Raw genomic sequence first — 19,356 nt, 5'->3', positions numbered from 1 at the left:
CTTCTTCTTCTTTTTCTCCATTTCAGAAGAAGATTTGGGAGTCCGGGCCTTTTTGGAGATTTTCCTGGCCGCGGAACTCGCCAGTGACCATCCAGGCGTTAGGGGTATCTGAGCCCTATTAGCCGCTCTGGAATGTTCAGGCACCTCAGTGCAACGGTCATCAACGGACTTACTGGCTGCTGTTTGTCCAGGCGTTAGGGGTATCTGAGCCCTATTAGTCGCTCTGGAATGTTCAGGCACCTCAGTACAACAGTCATCAACGGACTTACTGGCTGCCGTTTGTCCAGGCGTTAGGGGTATCTGAGCCCTATTAGCCGCTCTGGAATGTTCAGGCACCTCAGTACAACGGTCATCAACGGACTTACTGGCTGCCATTTGTCCAGGCGTTAGGGATATCTGAGCCCTATTAGCCGCTCTGGAATGTTCTGGCACCTCAGTGCAACGGTCATCAACGGACTTACTGGCTGCCGTTTGTCCAGGCGTTAGGGGTATCTGAGCCCTATTAGCCGCTCTGGAATGTTCTGGCACCTCAGTGCAACGGTCATCAACGGACTTACTGGCTGCCGTTTGTCCAGGCGTTAGGGGTATCTGAGCCCTATTAGCCGCTCTGGAATGTTCAGGCACCTCAGTGCAACGGTCATCAACGGACTTACTGGCTGCCGTTTGTCCAGTCGTTAGGGGTATCTGAGCCCTATTAGCCGCTCTGGAATGTTCAGGCACCTCAGTGCAACGGTCATCAACGGACTTACTGGCTGCCGTTTGTCCAGGCGTTAGGGGTATCTGAGCCCTATTAGCCGCTCTGGAATGTTCAGGCACCTCAGTGCAACGGTCATCAACGGACTTACTGGCTGCCGTTTGTCCAGGCGTTAGGGGTATCTGAGCCCTATTAGCCGCTCTGGAATGTTCAGGCACCTCAGTGCAACGGTCATCAACGGACTTACTGGCTGCCGTTTGTCCAGGCGTTAGGGGTATCTGAGCCCTATTAGCCGCTCTGGAATGTTCAGGCACCTCAGTGCAACGGTCATCAACGGACTTACTGGCTGCCGTTTGTCCAGGCGTTAGGGGTATCTGAGCCCTATTAGCCGCTCTGGAATGTTCAGGCACCTCAGTGCAACGGTCATCAACGGACTTACTGGCTGCCGTTTTGTGCATCCTCGAAGATTCAGCCAAGACTCAACTTTATGGCCTTCACCTAGGCACAGGACGCACAGGGAGTGCCCGTCAGTTGGAGGGAGCTTAGCTCCACATTTCACACACTTGCAAAATGGGGCCTTAACTGCCATACGGCTAAGCGCCGCGATCGAAATCACTGAGGAAAATCTAACTACTAAAAAAAAAAATATTTTTTTTTGATAGAATAGAAGAAAAGATGTTAAGAAGTGAGAAATAAGCGAAAAGAGGAAAGATTTGAAGTAAAAAAGGATTTTAAAGAGAAAACGCTAAGAGGTTTGGTTCTATGGTCTAAGCACAATGGCGGACGACGAAGAACTGAGGTAAGGGCGGGAACCCCATGCACGTGCGCGGTAGCGTGGGGGAGGGGTTCCCGCCAAAAATGTTCCACTCAGCTATAGAAGGTTCCGGTCTGGTCTCTGCGCAGGCGCAAAGCCCATATGTGTGATGCATAGAGACCACGAAGAAGAACTTGTGTGAGAGAAGGTGGAAAGGAAATGCCTTTCCTTTTCTCTGCACCCCCCCCCCCCCCCCGCTGTCCTTTTCCACTGCTAATGGCGACCCAGGAATGAATGTTAAATTCACCTCATCTCTTTCCCACTGACGCTGCCCCTGCCTCTTTTTCCCCTTTTGCCATGAGTGGGGCCAGCTTTGGAGCACGTTGCTTCCTCTTTATTCTCTGTGATCATCATCCGTATGAAGGAAGAGGAGGAAGTATTGTCATAGAATAATAGAATAGTAGAGTTGGAAGGGGCCTATAAGGCTATCAAGGCCAACTTCCTGCTCAGTGCAGGAATCCACCTCAAAACATCCCTAACAGATGGTTGTCCAGCTGCCTCTTGAATGTCTCTAGTGTAGGAGAGCCCACAACCTCCCTAGGTAACTGGTTCCATTGTCGTACTGCTCTAACAGTCAGGAAGTATTTCCTGATGTCCAGACAGAATCTGGCTTCCTGTAACTTTTGACCGTTATTCCGTGTCCTGCACTCTGGGATGATTGAGAAGAGATCCTGGCCCTCCTCTGTGTGACCACCTTTCTAGTATTTGAAGAGTGCTCTCATGTCTCCCCTCAATCTTCTCTTCTCCAGGCTAAACATGCCCAGTTCTTTAAATTTCTCTTCATAGGACTTTGTTTCCAGACCCCTGATCATTCTCGTTGCTCTCCTCTGAACATGCTTCTGCTTGTCTGCATCCTTCTTGAAGTGTGGTGCCCAGAACTGGATGCAATACTCAAGATGAGGCCTAACCAGGGCCGAACAGAGGGGAACCAGCACCTCGTGCAATTTGGAAGCTATGCTTCTATTCATGCAGCCCAAGATAGCATTTGCTTTTTTTGCAGCCACATCACACTGTTGGCTCATATTCAGCTTGTGATCTACAACAATTTGTCCTGTCCTCTCTGAAGGTACACAACAAAGTCCCCTACTATGAGTGTGTCTTATGAGATGAAAAAATCGTTAAAGACTTCCACCTTGATCTCCCCTGCTGAACTCCCCCTGACAAACTCCCCCTGTTTGCTCATTCTGATCGCTTGCTCTCTGGGAGCTGGCTTCCTTTTGTAGCTTCCAGTCTAGCTGCGGCAGCTCCTCTTCTCTGCTTCTGCTCAGCTTGGAGTCAGGAATCAGAATGTTGTTAAGGTATGTGTGTACCATACAGATTGCTTCTAAGTGGAGGGGGCAAACTATTGTTCCTTTTCCTTCCCATTTCTGGAGCATTCTGCTGCTTCTCTTTGCTGGTGTCTAGATTGCACCCTCAAAGATCAGAAGCGGTGAGTGAGCAACCCCCTTGTAACACAGTTCTCAACTAGCCCATCTGCTGCAGCTTTTGCAAATCAACCAGTGAAGTGGGGGAGGGAGGGAGGTCTGTTTTATGTCGCTGCTTGTACTCCCTCAGAGTGCTCCCAGCCTGCAGATTTTTCAAGGGCTTCAGCATATCTGCCTGCTTGCAATTGGGGTGGAGGATGAAGCACTTTTTTCAAGTGGGATGCTGATACCCTTCTGGCTAGCAGATATCACACAAAACGAGGCTAGGAAAATGGAGCTGCTCTCTAAAAAGAAGCTTTCCCGGCACTTCGCCTGGAAGTAATGCATTAAATTCCGACTCCACCTGGCATCTGGTGGCACCAGCTGCTCCTGGGATTATATACCAGGAAATAAGCTGGTATGAATCCCCAACCTTTTCCTTTTTTTGTAATCCCTGACTTCCTGCCCACATGTGACATCCATCTTTAATTATGAATACATTTTTGCCATTCCATGTAGGCTTTCTTTTTCCCCCCTGATATCCTTTTAATTTAATTAAAAGGATCAAATGTATCAGAATTTAGATAATGAAATATTACCATCCGAAAAGTTTTGTATTGACATGTTTGCTTGTGGTGGCCTGCCCAATGTCATTGTTTATGACTGTGTAATGGTGCATAGATCAGCACGCCTTTATGCACTTATTTGTCCGTGTTGAAAGGATTCTGCTTTTATAAGTTCATAACGTAGATGTGGGTCTGTGTTAAATTAGATCTGCTCACAATCCAGTTATTCCAAATGATTTTCAGTAAACATTTTTTATAATCACTATCAAAATAAGCTATTCCTGTTCTTGTTCCTAGCTTCACTTTATCCAAGTTGATAATGGTACAATTATTTGTATTATTATTTTTGGTGATAGTAAAGCAATTTCAATGGTTGAATGACAGCCACAAGCACCCCCCACCACTTCTAAAGGAAGTATTGATCTACAGGGATTCTGGTTTTGGCTGTTATTTTATTTCTTCCATTCCAATTGCTATAACATGCTATAGTCAAGTATTTGGATCTAGGCTAAAGGGGAAAAGCACAACTAATGGATAATTTTGGGGTGTCATTTTGGTAAATATTAACCTTACAAATGAAAACCTGCAACAAATAACAGAGAAATGAACAGGGCCAGAGGATTTATTTTCATTTTTTTCTTTTAAATTCTCACCCCACCCCTTTCATTTCTCTTGCAATTAATCATTTGTTGCAGAGAATTGGGCTTAGAGAATTATTCCACCCTGTAGTCACTTCAGTGGTCAAAGGCTTCTGAGGAGAAGCCAGCAGCAGACCTCATGTTTCTCCTTCAGCCAGCAAGATTCCCTGCACTGCTACTAAGGATGTTCCCTAGTGATATGGGGTAGGTGTGCATGTGCAACTTCTCTCAGTGCAGTTTTGCAGAGAGGCCAGGTGGTGTTTCGATCTCTTCCATTTCCTGCAAAGATAAGAGACCTTGATCCCTTGTAGAAATCTTCTCTTACCCTGCCTAATCTCCTAGTCCACAGATGCGTATACCCAGGTGACTATTAAGTCTAATAGGAAGACTGGTTGAATCTCTTGGAGCTTGATTAATCAGGCTGTTTAAAATTAGTATGGTTGGACATTATGAGAAAATAAATTTTTTGTGTGGTCTGCTCATTTAAATATGTAAATGTCATGAAATAAATACCATTTTCTTGGAACACAGCACATTGCTTGGCAGTGGGATTATACTAGAGGTGACCACTGCATGTTTAGGGAACTGTCTTTAGGGGTGTTCAAACTTGTGCCTGCTGGCCATGCCTCCAAATGCCAATTCACCTGCCAGCCACACTATGTCAGCTCATTTAACATGAGGTGAAGAGTCACCCTACATGTGTATGGATATATATGCATAGATGTCCTCAAGGGAGCAGGAACCCTGATTGGCCAGAGTTCCCAGTTCCCTGGAGATATCGCGTTGTGCTGACATAAGCATTGAGGGCATGGTCAGTGGGCTGCAGGTGTGGGGAGCATGATTAGCGAGTATGCTGCTGTTCCCCTTGGTGTGTACAGGGGAACCATGAGAGATGGTTTGTGTGAGCACCCCTTTTGCCGTACACATTATGAGTTTCCATAAGGAATATCTCTGAAAAACCACTGTAACTGGCTACCACATGAAGTGTGGAACCATTTTTAGAAGCCAGTAACATATTTTTATCTGCACATACCAATACCAAATGTTTAAATACTTAATCAATGTATGTCTTTGGGCTATTAAATCTATAATTAATAATATATCTAAGAAAGCTATTAACTTTTGAGCACGCACCACTTAACCAGTTGCAAAGATCGATAAAGGAATCTCTAAATTTTACATTTACAAGGTCCTGCAACAAAGGCATTGTAAGTTACTCTTTCTGGGCACCACAGGTTCAGGCAGCACTGATGTTAAAGAGAACCACAACATGGACAACATTTCATCTAAAGATGGGAGTGTGCAAGGTACCAGGGAGGGAAATCAACTCTCCAATGGTGGTGCCACTAGCAGCAGGAAACGTCCATTGGAAGAAGGGGATGATGGGCGCTCCAAGTTCCGCTCAAAGAAGAGGAAGAAAACACCGGGGCCGGTCTTGCCCAAGAATGCTCTTATGCAACTGAATGAAATCAAGCCTGGTTTACAATACAAGCTTCTCTCCCAAACAGGACCAGTTCATGCCCCAATTTTTGTGATGGCAGTAGAAGTTAATGCACAGGTGTTTGAAGGTTCTGGCCCTACAAAAAAGAAAGCAAAGCTCCATGCAGCCGAGAAGGCTCTAAGGTCCTTTGTTCAGTTTCCTAATGCCTCTGAAGCACATCTAGCAATGGGGAGAACTCTTTCAGTAAATACAGACTTTACCTCTGACCAGGCAGATTTCCCAGACACACTGTTCAATGGGTTTGAAAATCCAGTCCATTCTGACCATTCATTTTATTTGGAATCCAATGGAGATGGTTCCTTTAGTCCCAGTACAGACTACAGTTTATCATCTGCTGTGGCTAGTAATCTTATCCAGTCATCTCTTCCTGCTCCATCACCATATCCTTCGACAAGTGGGAAGAATCCAATCATGATATTGAATGAGCTTCGGCCAGGATTAAAGTATGAGTTCCTTTCAGAAAGTGGAGAAAGTCATGCTAAGAATTTTGTGATGGCGGTGTCAGTGGACGGCCAAACATTTGAAGGATCTGGAAGAAACAAAAAACTTGCAAAGGCTCGGGCAGCTCAGTCAGCACTTGCATCTTTATTTAACATGCAACTGGATCAGACACCATCTCACCAACCTATTCCCAGTGAAGGGCTTCAGCTGCACCTGCCGCAGGTGAGAAAAACACAAGCGTTTACTTTTACATATTCCTTTACATATAGAACCTATATTCTAATTTTTGAAAATACAGAAGTTAATTTTTTTTAATATCAGTGCATACATAGGTGTGGTTGTTGTTTTTTTGTAATTGGATTTCTCCAGTTAATTATTTTTGGCAGGGCTACAAAATTGATTCACCTAGGCATTAAATACTGCTGCTGTTCTTAATTACATTTTGTGTTTGATAAGGTAGAAAAGCTGTGGAAGGACAGAATAATGTTTCCTGAGAAAATAGGGATGGTGCTACTATTAAACCTAATGTATGGTCTGATTAATGAGATTCTGCCATGGGGAAAATGGTGTTTAGGATAAAGGTGAAACTACTGTTGTATCAGTGGAATGCATTATGAGCTTAATTGTGTTCTGTGTAACAGTGCAGTTTTTCTCATAAATCACTATTACCTTGTATAGCAAAGCAGTACTCTGTAAAAAGGAGCTGCCCCAGCTGAACTAGAAGCTAGAAAAGGAAGCCAGCTCCCAGAGAGAGAGAGAGAGAGAGAGATAGCAATCAAAGCAAACGAACAGGGAGGGAAAACATGAGTTTTTCAGGGGGAGGTCAACAGGAGAGGTCCCTAAAAAATAACCTTCGAGCATGAGGAGCCCCAGTGACAAAGCCTAGGATACAAGCGACTTCAGCAACTGGACAAGGAAAGGTAAGTGAGCTTACTTATCTAACTATTTAATTACCTGAGGTAATCATTTATAATCTAAAATTCATAAATGGCTTCTGAAGCCAAAACTAAGCCACTGCAAAGGGAACTAAATCGCAGAGCAGTAACCACTTACAAATTTACAGTAGAGCTCTAAATATCAGGGAGGGAATCCAGCAAGAACTTACAGCTCTCGCTGTAAGATTACAGAGTAGTTGAAAAGAATGATCCCATCTACATATTTTAACTAATCCCAAGCTATAAGGGACGGGGAAGCAATTTGTAGCTCTATATTGATAGGAGTCACTGTACAGGATCAAGTATTGGAGGTGTCTGCTTAGAAACAGAAAAAAGTGTACACTAGCTTCAGTTTAGGGCCTTAAAGAGCACTCTATATAAACCAAGTGTAAGAATTCAGCTTATCACTTAGCTAAAAACAACAGCATATACGCAGAAAAAAATAGAATAAAAAAGACTCCTTGCTAGTTTCAGTTTAGGCTCAGATCTTAGACCCTAGAGAGCAAGCCATTAAGTACAGCAAGTTTATGTAAGCTTAAGAAATCAACTTATCCCTTGGTTTTCATCTTTGGTTTAAAGAAAACCCCATACACATAACGGAAATAAGACCCACTCTTTGCTAGCTTCATTTTAGGCTCAACAGGGCAAGGAAGCCAGGGCAGTAAACTCTTCCCTTCCCTTCTCAGGGATTTATCTGTATGCCACACTGATATCTTATTGGTATAGGGTGGGATATAAATGTTTAAAATAAAATAAATAATAATAATCAGTTATGAAGGTAGAATGCATTGAGTGCCACATGTATGATTATCCGCGTGATTATGGGTGCATGATCGGTGTAATGAGCTCCTGCCTTTCAGGGAATAAATTCTTTCCCTTGAAGCCAAGGCTGATGACCTGCAGATGCCAAGAGAGGCAGAGAGGTTGTCAGATGAGACCTTCAGGGACCAAACCGTGAGGTCCCACTCCTTTGGTGACAGCTCCTCTGCAGTCACGGAGAATGAGGGTATTGAGGAAGGAGGACATCACTTTGAGGAAGAGGGAAATGATCCCATTCCTCAGGAGACGTGCAAATATCCTCTCACACCGAGAATGTGCCTATGGGGGGAGGAGGCTTGTGGTAGCGGGAGAGAGGATACAGACTTTACAGGAAGGACAGGGAAGGGTGTACTGGGTGTGGTGTTGCTCTCTAGGTCAAAGAGGGCATTGTGTCAAGTAGTCTAGAGCACCTAAATGGGGAAGACTCTTCCACGGAAATGCTCTGGGTGACAATGCAGGGCCCCAAAACTAATGTAGTGCTAGGAATGTGCTACCATCCCCCAGACCAAAATGCTCAGAGTGACCTTGAGATGGAGAATGAAATCAGGGAGGCCTCCAAACAAGGAAGTGTTGTAATAATGGGTGACTTCAATTATCCTCACATTGACTGGACAAATTCATATTCCAGTCATGACAAAGAGGTTAAATTTCTTGATGTCCTAAATGACTGTGCCCTGGAATAGTTGGTCATGGAACCGACCAGAGGGGAGGCAACTCTGGACTTAATGCTAAATGGTGCTGCCTGGGACCTAATACGAGATGTAAATATTGTTGAACCAATTGGTAACCGTGACCACAGTGCTATCAGATTCAATATATACGTAAATGGGAAACTACCCAGGAAGTCCAACACATTCACACTTGACTTCAAAAGAGGAAACTTCTCTAAAATAAGGGAACTGGTGAAAAGAGAGTTGAAAGGGGAAATCAAGAGGGTTAAATCCTTGAAAAATGCATGGAGCTTACTCAAAAGCACAATAATAGAAGCTCAACTAAAATGTATTCCACAGGTTAGGAAAGGTAGCACCAAGCCCAACAGGTCACCAGCATGGTAAACAAGCAGTGTCAAAGAAGCTATTGTAGAAAAGAGGGCTTCTTTCAAAAAATGGAAGTCTTGCCCAAGTGAGGAAAATAAAAGGGAGCACAAGCTGGCTCAAAGGAGATGCAAGCAAACAAGAAGAGGCGCAGAATTGGATGTAAATGGGCAAGGATTGAGGATGATTCACTTAGGCAGCATCAACATTCTTAAAGGCATTTACACCTTCTATAGAACTAGTTACAGAGGTATAATCGTAGCCAGTGTGGTGTACTGGCTAAAGTGTTGGCCTGGGAGTTGGGAGATCTGTATTCTAGTCCCCACTCAGCCATGGAAACCCACTGGGTAACTTTGGGCCCGTCACAGATTCTCAGCCCAACGTACCTCACAGGGTTGTTGTTGTGAGGATAAAATGGAGAAGAGGAGAATTACTACATTCCTTGGAAGAAAAAAGGCAGAATATAAATCCAATAATAAATAAATAATCCCAGGTGCATCAAAAAGGGTGTGACACAAATAAACCTTTGGAAATTTGCAGGATTGGAACCAAACTTCATTCACAGCCTTCCCTAGTCGGGAAGCACCTGATTCACCTTCAAAACCCTGTGCATTACACCCGGAGGAGGGAAAATGGAAAAAAGGGGTTGGTATAAATAAACCCTGGAAAGTTTGCCGGCATAGATGTCTTTAAGTGCTGTCAATATTCCCACAGTGCAAATGCACAGTTGCAAATTTTTCACCATAGCCATTGTTGCGATAAAAGATTCACCGTGTTCCCAATTGTGCATTTCTACCCACTGCTGAAATAGAGGGGCTGCAGCGATCTGAAGTGCTCTTGCCACACAACTCTATAGATGAGCCAATTAGCCCACGGTGCCTAACAGACAACACAATAACCCACGGTGGGTTAAATAAACCACTGTGCCTTATTTAACCCATCAAGGGTTATCGTTTTGTCTGAACCTGGTCAAAGTCTTACTGGATGTTAAGCAGTAGTACCTGAGACTTATGTGGCAGGTAACACATTTAATTCCCCAAGTTCAGTACAGCGTAGCTCACAGTTATGCCCTCTAAAAGAACACAACATACTTGTGCTGTGAAAGCACACCACACAAAGGAGGAAAGTGGTAAACCCCACACATACACAAATCCCCAAGTTTAGTTGATGCCATTCTGCAACAATTAATGGACATGTCACAAAACATCGCTATGAGTAGAGCGGCTTAGCATCAAAATCATGCACATTGTGCTACAAGTGTGAAATTTGGTATAGTGGTATTTATTTACCATGTAGATTAAAATTAGATATAGGGGCATCTTGGGAAATAATTGTAACAGCCACCAACTTGGAAAATGGTGCCCACAATTCAGTTTTCTTACAACTCTGTTATTTTTAATTTCACAGAAAAGATGTCTCAGTACAAAATTAAAGAACAAAAAAAATGCTACATAAAAGTTCCGTATCAATCTTTTCTAGGAACAAGCGTTGTCAAGATATTGAGGTTTGATTTCCACCCATTTCTCAGAGAAGTCAACAAGATACACTGTCTCACCCTCATTTCAATCTTGGACTTTGTGTTGCAAGCCTGAAACTTTCAGAGGTCATATTTTACACATTTTGAACAAGAATATGTATTGAGGCATCAATTTGAAGTGGGGGAGGGAGATTGTGAAAATAATGCAAAATTTCCATAATAGGCTGCTTTTTATTTGACATTGATCTCAAGTATAATATGATTTATTCTTATTTTAATCTACATGGAAATAAATACCACTATACAAAATTTTACATTTGTATTATAATGTACATGATTTGGCCAGAAATTGTAAGCCCCTCTGCTATACATGGGTATCATTTATTACAAATCAGAACTGAAGGGCAGAAACAGGAACAATGAAGAGATTTAGAGAAATAATCCATGATGTAAACAAATCAAAACAGCCATGTAGAATAATAATTATTATTATTTATTTATTACCTGCCTCTCCCTCTGGATCGAGGTAGGGAACAACACCAAACATAATATAATACATAAAATTAGTTAAAAGAGCATATAAAACCAATACAATATTAAAATAACAATCACAGCATCTTAAAATTCATAGTTTTAAAATTCATCTGGGTAGGCCTGCCGGAAGAGACTAGTCTTTACGCTGTCTTAAACTCAGAGCGAGCATTAAGCTGATGAATCTCCGGCAGGCCATTCCACAGTCTGGGGGCGGCAGAAGAAAAAGTCCTCTGGGTAACTGTTGCCACCCTAGTCATGCCTGACTGGAGTAAACCCTTCCCAGAGGACCTGAGTGTGTGGGGCGGATTGTGTGGGAGAAGGCGATCCCGCAGGTAGCCTGGACCCAAACCATATAGGGCTTTAAAGGTGATAACCAACACTTTATACTTCGCCTGGGAACTAATTGGCAGCCAGTGAAGTGATTTTAAAGTTGGTGTCATATGGTCACCTCTGGGTGTACCAGTGACCAAGAAAAGGGGAAAGCAAGAGTAGGGAACCAGAAAGGAAGGAGTTGGGGAAGATGTGATTATCTGTCTTCAGTTCCCCACCCCACCCCCGTTTCCTGTTGCAGTTATTCCATTGAATCATAGAACAGTAGAGTTGGAAAGGGCCTATAAGGCCATCGAGTCCAACCCCCTGCTCAGTGCAGGAATCCACATTAAAGTATCCCTAACAGATGGCTGTCCAGCTGCCTCTTGAATTCCTCTAGTGTGGGAGATACCACAACCTCCCTAGGTAACTGGTTCCATTGTCATACTGCTCTAACAGTCAAAGTTTTTCCTGATGTCCAGCTGGAATATGATTTCCTTTAACTTGAGCCCGCTATTCCATGTTCTGCACTCTGGGAGGATCGAGAAGAGATTCTGGCCCTCTTCTGTGTGAGAACCTTTCAAATATTTGAAAGTGTGCTATCATGTCTCTCCTCAATCGTCTCTTCTGCAGACTAAACATGTCCAGTTCTTTCAGTCTCTCCTCATAGGACTTTGTTTCCAGACCCCTGATCATCCTCGTTGCCATCCTCCGAACACACTCCAGTTTGCCTGCATCCTTCTTGAGGTCTGGTGCCCAGAACTGGATGCAATACTCTAGATGAGGCCTAACCAGGGCTGAATACAGAGGAACCTGTACCTTGCATGATTTGGAATCTATACTTGCATCCCAAAATAGCATTTGCATTTTTTGCAGCCACATCACACTGTTGGCTCATATTCAGCTTGTGATCTACAACAATTCCAAGATCCTTCTCGCTTGTAGTATTGCTGAGCCAAGTATCCCATTTGGTTTCTTTTTCCTAGATGTAGAACTTGCCATTTATCCCTATTAAATTTCATTCTGTTGTTTTCAGCCCAGCACTCCAGCCTATCAAGATCACTTTGAAGTTTGTTTCTGTCTTCCAGGGTATTAGCTATCCCACCCAATGTTGTGTCATCTGCAAATTTGATAAGCGTTCCCTGCACCTCCTCGTCCAAATCATTAATAAAAATGATGAAGAGCACTGGGCCCAGGACTGAGCCCTCCAGTACCCCACTCGTTACCTCCCCCCAGTTTGACAAGGTACCATTGATAAGCACTCTTTGAGTCCGATTATGTAGCCAACTACAGAACTACATCCTAGAGTAATAAAGGAGTTAGCAGAAGAACTCTCAGAACCACTGTCTATTACCTTTCCAAAATCATGGAAGATGGTTGAAGTGCCAGACGACTGGAGGAGGGCTAATGTTGCCCCTATTTTCAAAAAGGGCAAAAAAGTGGAACCTGGGAACTATAGACCAGTTAGACATCCATCCCTGGGAAATTTTTGGAGGAGATTATAAAGAAGTCAATCTGTAAGCACCTTGAAAACAATGCAGTGATTACTAGAAGCCAGCATGGATTTGTCAAGAACAAATCCTGTCAGACTAATCTGATCTCATTCTTAGATTGAGTAACCTCCTTTGTGGACTGTAGGAATGCTGTGAACATAATGTATCTTGACTTCAGCAAAGCTTTGGCAAAGTACACCATGATATTCTGATTAACAAACTAGCTAAAAGTGGGCTAGATGGAACAACTATTAGGGGGATTCACAGTTGGCTACAGAATCGGAATCAAAGAGTGTTTATCAAAGGTACCTTCTCAAACTGCAGGGAGGTAATGAGTGGGATACCGCAGGGCTCAGTCCTGGGCCCAGTTCTCTTCAACATTTTTATTAATGATTTAGACGAGGAATTGCAGGGAACGCTGATCAAATTTGCAGATGACATGAAATTGGGTGGAATAGCTAATACCCTGGAAGACAGAAGCAAAGTTCAAAGTGACTTTGATAGGCTGTAGCATCAGGCTGAAAACAACAGAGTGAAATTTAATAGGGATAAATGCCAAGTTTTACACCTAGGAAAAAGAAACCAAATGCACAGTTAAAGGTGGGGGATACTTGGCTCAGCAATACTACAAACGAGAAGCATCTTGGAATTGTTGTAGATCACAAGCTGAATATGAGCCAACAGTATGATGTGGCTACAAAAACAGCAAATGCTTTTTTGGGTTGCATTAATAGAAGTATAGCTTCCAAACCGCGCGAGGTACTGGTTCCCCTCTCTTCAGCACTGGTTAGGCCTCATCTTGAGTATTGCATCCAGTTCTGGGCACCACTCTTCAAGAAGGATGCAGACAAGCTGGAGGAGTTTTATTTGTTTATTTATTTATTTATTACATTTCTATACCGCCCAATAGCCAGAGCTCTCTGGGGCGGTTCAGGGGTCTGGAAACAAAGTCGTATGAGGAGAGACTGAAAGAACTGGGCATGTTTAGCCTAGAGAGGAGAAGACTGAGGGGAGACATGATAGCACTCCTCAAATACTTGAAAGGTGGTCACACAGAGGAGGGCCAGGACATGGAATAATGGTCTCAAGTTACAGGAAGCCAGATTCCAGCTGGATATCAGGAAAAAAATCCTGGCTGTTAGAGCAGTACGACAGTGGAACCAATTACCTAGGGTGGTTGTGGTCTCTCTTGCACTAGAGGCATTCAAGATTCAGCTGGATAGCCATCTTTCAGGTTTAAGATGGATTCCTGCTTTGAGCAGGGGATTGGACTCGATGGCCTTATAGGTTCCTTCAAACTCTACTATTCTGTGATCTTATGATCTTCCTAATGCATTATTTTTGCCCATGTTCCATTTATAATTTATTGTTAACAGCCCAGCTCTCTAGTTTACTGAGATAACTTTAAAGGGCTTATTCTGTCCACTAAAATATTTGCATTTGTTTCAAACTTGACATTCTCTGAAGATTTTCTGATAACACTGTTCACTCTATCAAAGTCACGAATATCTTGGATGATAATGGGCTCTGGACTGACCTCTATGAAACACTCCTTAATACTACCATCTACTCTGAAATCAAGTAATTTTTACCCTTTGAATGTGCTTTTCAAGCCACTTACATATGCTCTCCATCAGAATTCCTTCTTAATTAGATTCCTTAGCCTTTTTTTAAAGAAGTGTCACAAAGATGGCTAGAACCTTGACAAATCTGGGTGCTATATGTGCAGCTTCACCTCTTTGCATTTGAGAATATACCTGTTCCATGGTGGGTACCAAAGGCTGTCATAGAAATGCAGCCATGATCTGAAGATATGGCTAAAATGTGTGGTTATACACTATTCAACACATTGAATTAGAATTACAAAAATATATTTGTTTTTAAATCTATTGTGAAAATTTTGAAGGCAGTTTTTAGAGCTCAACATTTATAATATGTAACAACACATCTGTTTCATTGAATTGTCCGTCATTTTAATGTGATTTTTGCAGGTTTTGGCTGATGCTGTTGCTCGCTTGGTAGTAGATAAATTCAGTGATTTGACAGATAACTTTACGTCACCACATGCACGTAGAAAAGTGCTAGCTGGAGTTGTCATGACAACAGGTAAAAACAAAACTAGAGCACATACACACCATGCTGATTTGGTGCTTTGTCCCCTGTTGGTATACAGTCTTCATGGAAACAGATGTCTAGAGACTGAGACTGAGACAAAGAGCCTGCAAGTATAGGCGCATGATCCAGCAGGACTACAGAGTTAACACCCTTGGAATGGTGAAAATTATAGTTCCAAAAACTGAACATTTTTATACCTGGCAGAGAAGTACTGCTCTGTTAATATTACAAGTTGGCTGTATGCAGCATGTGTGTCAGCAAGAGGTTTGACTCCTAGGTATTTGTTTCTGTTCCGGTAGATAACTGAACTCCCTTGGAGATCATTTGGGTTGCAGGGAAATAGTACCACAAAAAGGCCCTAAGTTGCCCATAGTTACGTGTGCTGCTCTTTATTGCTGTAATGTGTGTATGTTTATCATACCTGTGTTAAATGAAAACTTCATCTCTGAAAACACTCAGAGCTGTTTTTCTGTAGCATCCATGTTTGCTAAATTATTCATCGTGGCCCAGTTTGCTATAGCATGCCATTTACTCTTAAGTTATGCTATCCTTTTCAATTATGTCACTCTTGCAACGTAATTAATATAGCCAATTGTTTTAGTTCTTTCCACATAGTATAGGCTGAAACTTTCTGTTTACTTCCTTATAGCCTCTCCTCTCAGTGATTTTCTCCCAGCTGAGAATCTTCATTAGTCTCATCATTTGGCTTTAAGAAACAGAACAAAACACGAGTGAAATAGCCAGTGCACGGGTGTGTTTGAATCTAGATTGGAACATTGGCTTTAACCATTTGCCCCCACTGTGGTCCACATGCACACACTAAACCTGCCATTCACAGTGGGAGGAGACCTCACATTAGTGCCAATGGGAGTTTTCCTCCCCCTGTGAATAGCAGAGGCCCATGGCAGCCTGGGAGAATTTCAGTTAAAAAAAACCCTCCCTTCCCACCACTATCATAACCTGGCTCACACACAAACTTGCACTGGCTATCTTGTATGTGATGTCAAACTATGCAACAAATGTTATGCCTAGTTTGGCCCTCAGAGCTCAGATGAGGAGAAAAGTGCCAGAGAGTACAGACTCCACCTCTCACACATTTGCCTCTTTGTGCTCTAAAATTCAGACGCCCACAACCGTGCTTTATATGTGACAGGGCAGACCTGGATTTAAATGAATAGATTTCACTGCACCACACGTAGTTTGAGTCTAGTAGTGGTTGAACTACATGGGCAACCCAATCAGATTCATCATATCACTCCTTATAAATTGATAACTATACAAATGTGATGGACATTGAGGTGATATTTGGCTTCACACTACTCCAGATTTTAATATTTTGATTAATTTTTATATGGTTCTAGAATCTGAAAGACAAACCAAATTACATGAGCAGATCTTATTATGACTTCCTTTCCTTCCCAAGTATGCCTTCAAAGTATGTGTGGTTAGTATATAGCTGAAGGTCATCTAGCCAATATCTTGTGCTTAGGCAGGGTCCCACAAGCCACATGTTTAAGCAGAATAGCCCTTGCAACAGAATATGTATTTAAGGAAATATGTCTTCCAGAAATATCTTTATATGCATTTCCTTCTGAAACTTGTTTTCTAGGTACTGATGTGAAAGATGCTCAGGTTATAAGTGTTTCTACAGGAACAAAATGTATTAATGGAGAATATATGAGTGACCGTGGTCTTGCATTGAATGATTGCCATGCAGAAATTATAGCTCGGAGATGCCTGCTTAAATTTCTCTATACACAACTTGAATTGCTCTTAAGGTACGTGTACGGAACAATTCCCTCACATCCCAGCCTTTACCACAGAAGCAAGTTCCATTGCTCATATTGTGCTTAGGATCAGAGACTACGAGTAGTATATGGCCCTACTTCCTGTCAAATTTATGCAAATGAGCCATGTGGCTTTGTTTTGGTCACGTGACCAAAACAAACACCACGTGACCGGAAGTGACGGCGCCAGCTGTCAAAACAAGCACCACGTGGCCGGAAGTGATGTCACCAGCTGTCAAAACAAACACCACATGACCGGAACTGACGACACCAGCTGTCAAAACAAACACCATGTGTCCAGAAATGCTGGCACTACCTGTCAAAAGAAAGGCCACGTGGCCGGAAGTGACTTTTTTCTGCGGCGACCGGAAATGATGCTTTTTTGCAGGCGACCGGTGGAACATGTCCAATCATGTCTCCCCACAGCCTCTCAGCGGTTGGCTAAGGAATATCACATGGCCTGCCCCACAGCCAATAGGAAGAGTTTTCAGAACCCCTAAAGGATTCACCAGGGTGTGCAGTGCTTTTCAGACTTTCAAGCCGTCGGGAACAGTTGCTGATTTTAAGCAGGAGACAACATGGAAACCCCCAGCACCCCGATGAGACCTATAGAGGTATCTACCCCGCTGGCACCAGACAGGCCTAACCCCAGAAAGCATTATCTCAGCACCAGCTCTGACGATGAACAGTTCCCACCAACAAAGACCCCACAGGAGGAAGATGAGGAGATCTCACAAATATGGCAAAGCTTGTTGGAATCTATCTCGATACCAAACTCTATAATGCAGGTAAAACTTTTTTTTTCCTGGCATCCTATTTATGTGCAATAACAACTTGTAAGAGTTACAGAAAATTACATTTCCCCCTTAAATTTCCAGGAGCCAGCAGCAGAGGCTGTAACAGCTCAAGAATCTGAGAAGTGCATCAGTACTAGCACCCCGTCGTCACCTATTGAGCTCTGGAATATGGCTTCTGCAAGTAACATTCACGTTCAGGTGTATATGTGTGTGTGTTTTCAGTGTTCTGTCTAAAAAGTTTTCCAAATAGATTTAATGTTAATAGTTTTAAAATATCTTTTAGGCTCCTGAAGCATTGGCAAACAAGCAGCCTGCGCATCTCACCCTGAAAAATCTTCTTGGCCTGTCGATTGATGAAACACAGCACATTTTACCAAGAAAGCGTTGAGGAGCTATGCATGGAATTGTCAGAGCAACCATTTATGGCATCTTGAAACACTGCCTAAGCCAGTATCTGTATGAGAGCTGTATCGGATGTACCATTCAGGCACCTGGACAGAGCTCTCACGAATATACAGTATGGACAGAAAATGACATTTCCACAAAACTATGCATTCTTTGTGCAAAACTCTGGTTTCAGCTTGTGTTGCATGTTGTTATCCTCATTGGTTGTTCTCTAAATTGTCTTGCTTTGACCTCAGAGAATGTGGACCAGGTCTTAATTCTGACTACAGAGATTAGTAGAGCTATAAATCCTCGAATGTACCTTGAAAAAATTATGAAGACCACCGACCAATCCTTTCTTCAGCATGTAGAACGCGTAATCAAAGATCGGCCCTATAAGTCATTTCTCACATCTGTAAATGCTGTTTTTAGAAATTCTGTCTAAATTCCTTCATTGTTAAATTGTTTTGCATCGTTGGGAATTAAAAAATAAAGAAAACTTTATTTCTTTATGTAAGCAATAGTTTTATTTTATTTCACACCACAGGTACATAATCCCATCATGGAAGAAACTAAGCCATTATGGGGGTCAGGGAAGGAAATGAACAAGGGCATACCCCATAGGCAAATCTAATCACTGTTGCATGGGGCAGAAGGAACTAAGCCATTGTGGAGTCAACATTGGCTTTCACCAGGGGCAAATCTAATCACTGTTATATGGGGATGGAAGTCTCAGCCAATGGCAGTCTTCAAAACTAGAACCTGAAGGACAACGCCCGGAGCCAAAAAGTATATAAAGAATCAGAGCAATGCAGAAACCATCTTTGGTGCCCATAGGAATCTGAAGTTCTCTGGCATGTAAATGGTGACTGATTTTTTCTTTTCCTTCAACTCTCTATTTCTAAAGAAATATTTTTCGGCTTATTTATCTCTGCTAAATACAGAGAATAGCAAATCCTAAATGCAGGCTTATTTTAATTTTGATTGTGGTGGTGTAGAAACTCTTTATTTTCTATTGAGGGAGCATGATAAAAAATAGCCCAAGCATATTTCTCTTGCAACACAAGCTGAAACCAGAGTTTTGCACAAAGAATGCATAGTTTTGTGGAAATGTCATTTTCTGTCCATACTGTATATTCGTGAGAGCTCTGTCCAGGTGCCTGAATGGTACATCCGATACAGCTCTCATACAGATACTGGCTTAGGCAGTGTTTCAAGATGCCATAAATGGTTGCTCTGACAATTCCACGCATAGCTCCTCAACGCTTTCTTGGTAAAATGTGCTGTGTTTCATCAATCGACAGGCCAAGAAGATTTTTCAGGGTGAGATGCGCAGGCTGCTTGTTTGCCAATGCTTCAGGAGCCTAAAAGATATTTTAAAACTATTAACATTAAATCTATTTGGAAAACTTTTAGACAGAACACTGAAAACACACACACATAAACACCTGAACGTGAATGTTACTTGCAGAAGCCATATTCCAGAGCTCAATAGGTGACGACGGGGTGCTAGTACTGATGCACTTCTCAGATTCTTGAGCTGTTACAGCCTCTGCTGCTGGCTCCTGGAAATTTAAGGGGGAAATGTAATTTTCTGTAACTCTTACAAGTTGTT

At 42.6% G+C, this 19,356-nt stretch overlaps 1 protein-coding gene across 4 annotated transcripts in view; it reads left to right on the top strand.

The window, feature by feature from the left end:
• Window positions 1-19,356, top strand: part of ADARB1 (adenosine deaminase RNA specific B1) — an 85,402-nt gene that overhangs the window by 38,064 nt on the left and 27,982 nt on the right. For 3 of the 4 annotated variants that reach the window (XM_063115922.1, XM_063115920.1, XM_063115921.1), the window contains 3 exons: window positions 5,351-6,279; window positions 14,650-14,764; window positions 16,383-16,551. In XM_063115922.1, coding sequence (XP_062971992.1) covers window positions 5,351-6,279; window positions 14,650-14,764; window positions 16,383-16,551 — 1,213 coding nt within the window. Of the gene's footprint in view, window positions 1-5,304; window positions 6,280-14,649; window positions 14,765-16,382; window positions 16,552-19,356 lie in introns of all 4 variants that reach the window. The other variant, XM_063115919.1, reaches the window with a different exon arrangement.

This window comes from Elgaria multicarinata, chromosome 2 (genome assembly GCF_023053635.1).
Source record: "Elgaria multicarinata webbii isolate HBS135686 ecotype San Diego chromosome 2, rElgMul1.1.pri, whole genome shotgun sequence".
Lineage (NCBI taxonomy): Eukaryota > Metazoa > Chordata > Lepidosauria > Squamata > Anguidae > Elgaria > Elgaria multicarinata.
The sequence above is the reverse complement of the archived record's forward strand: the minus strand, read 5'-3'. Positions and strand labels throughout refer to the sequence as shown.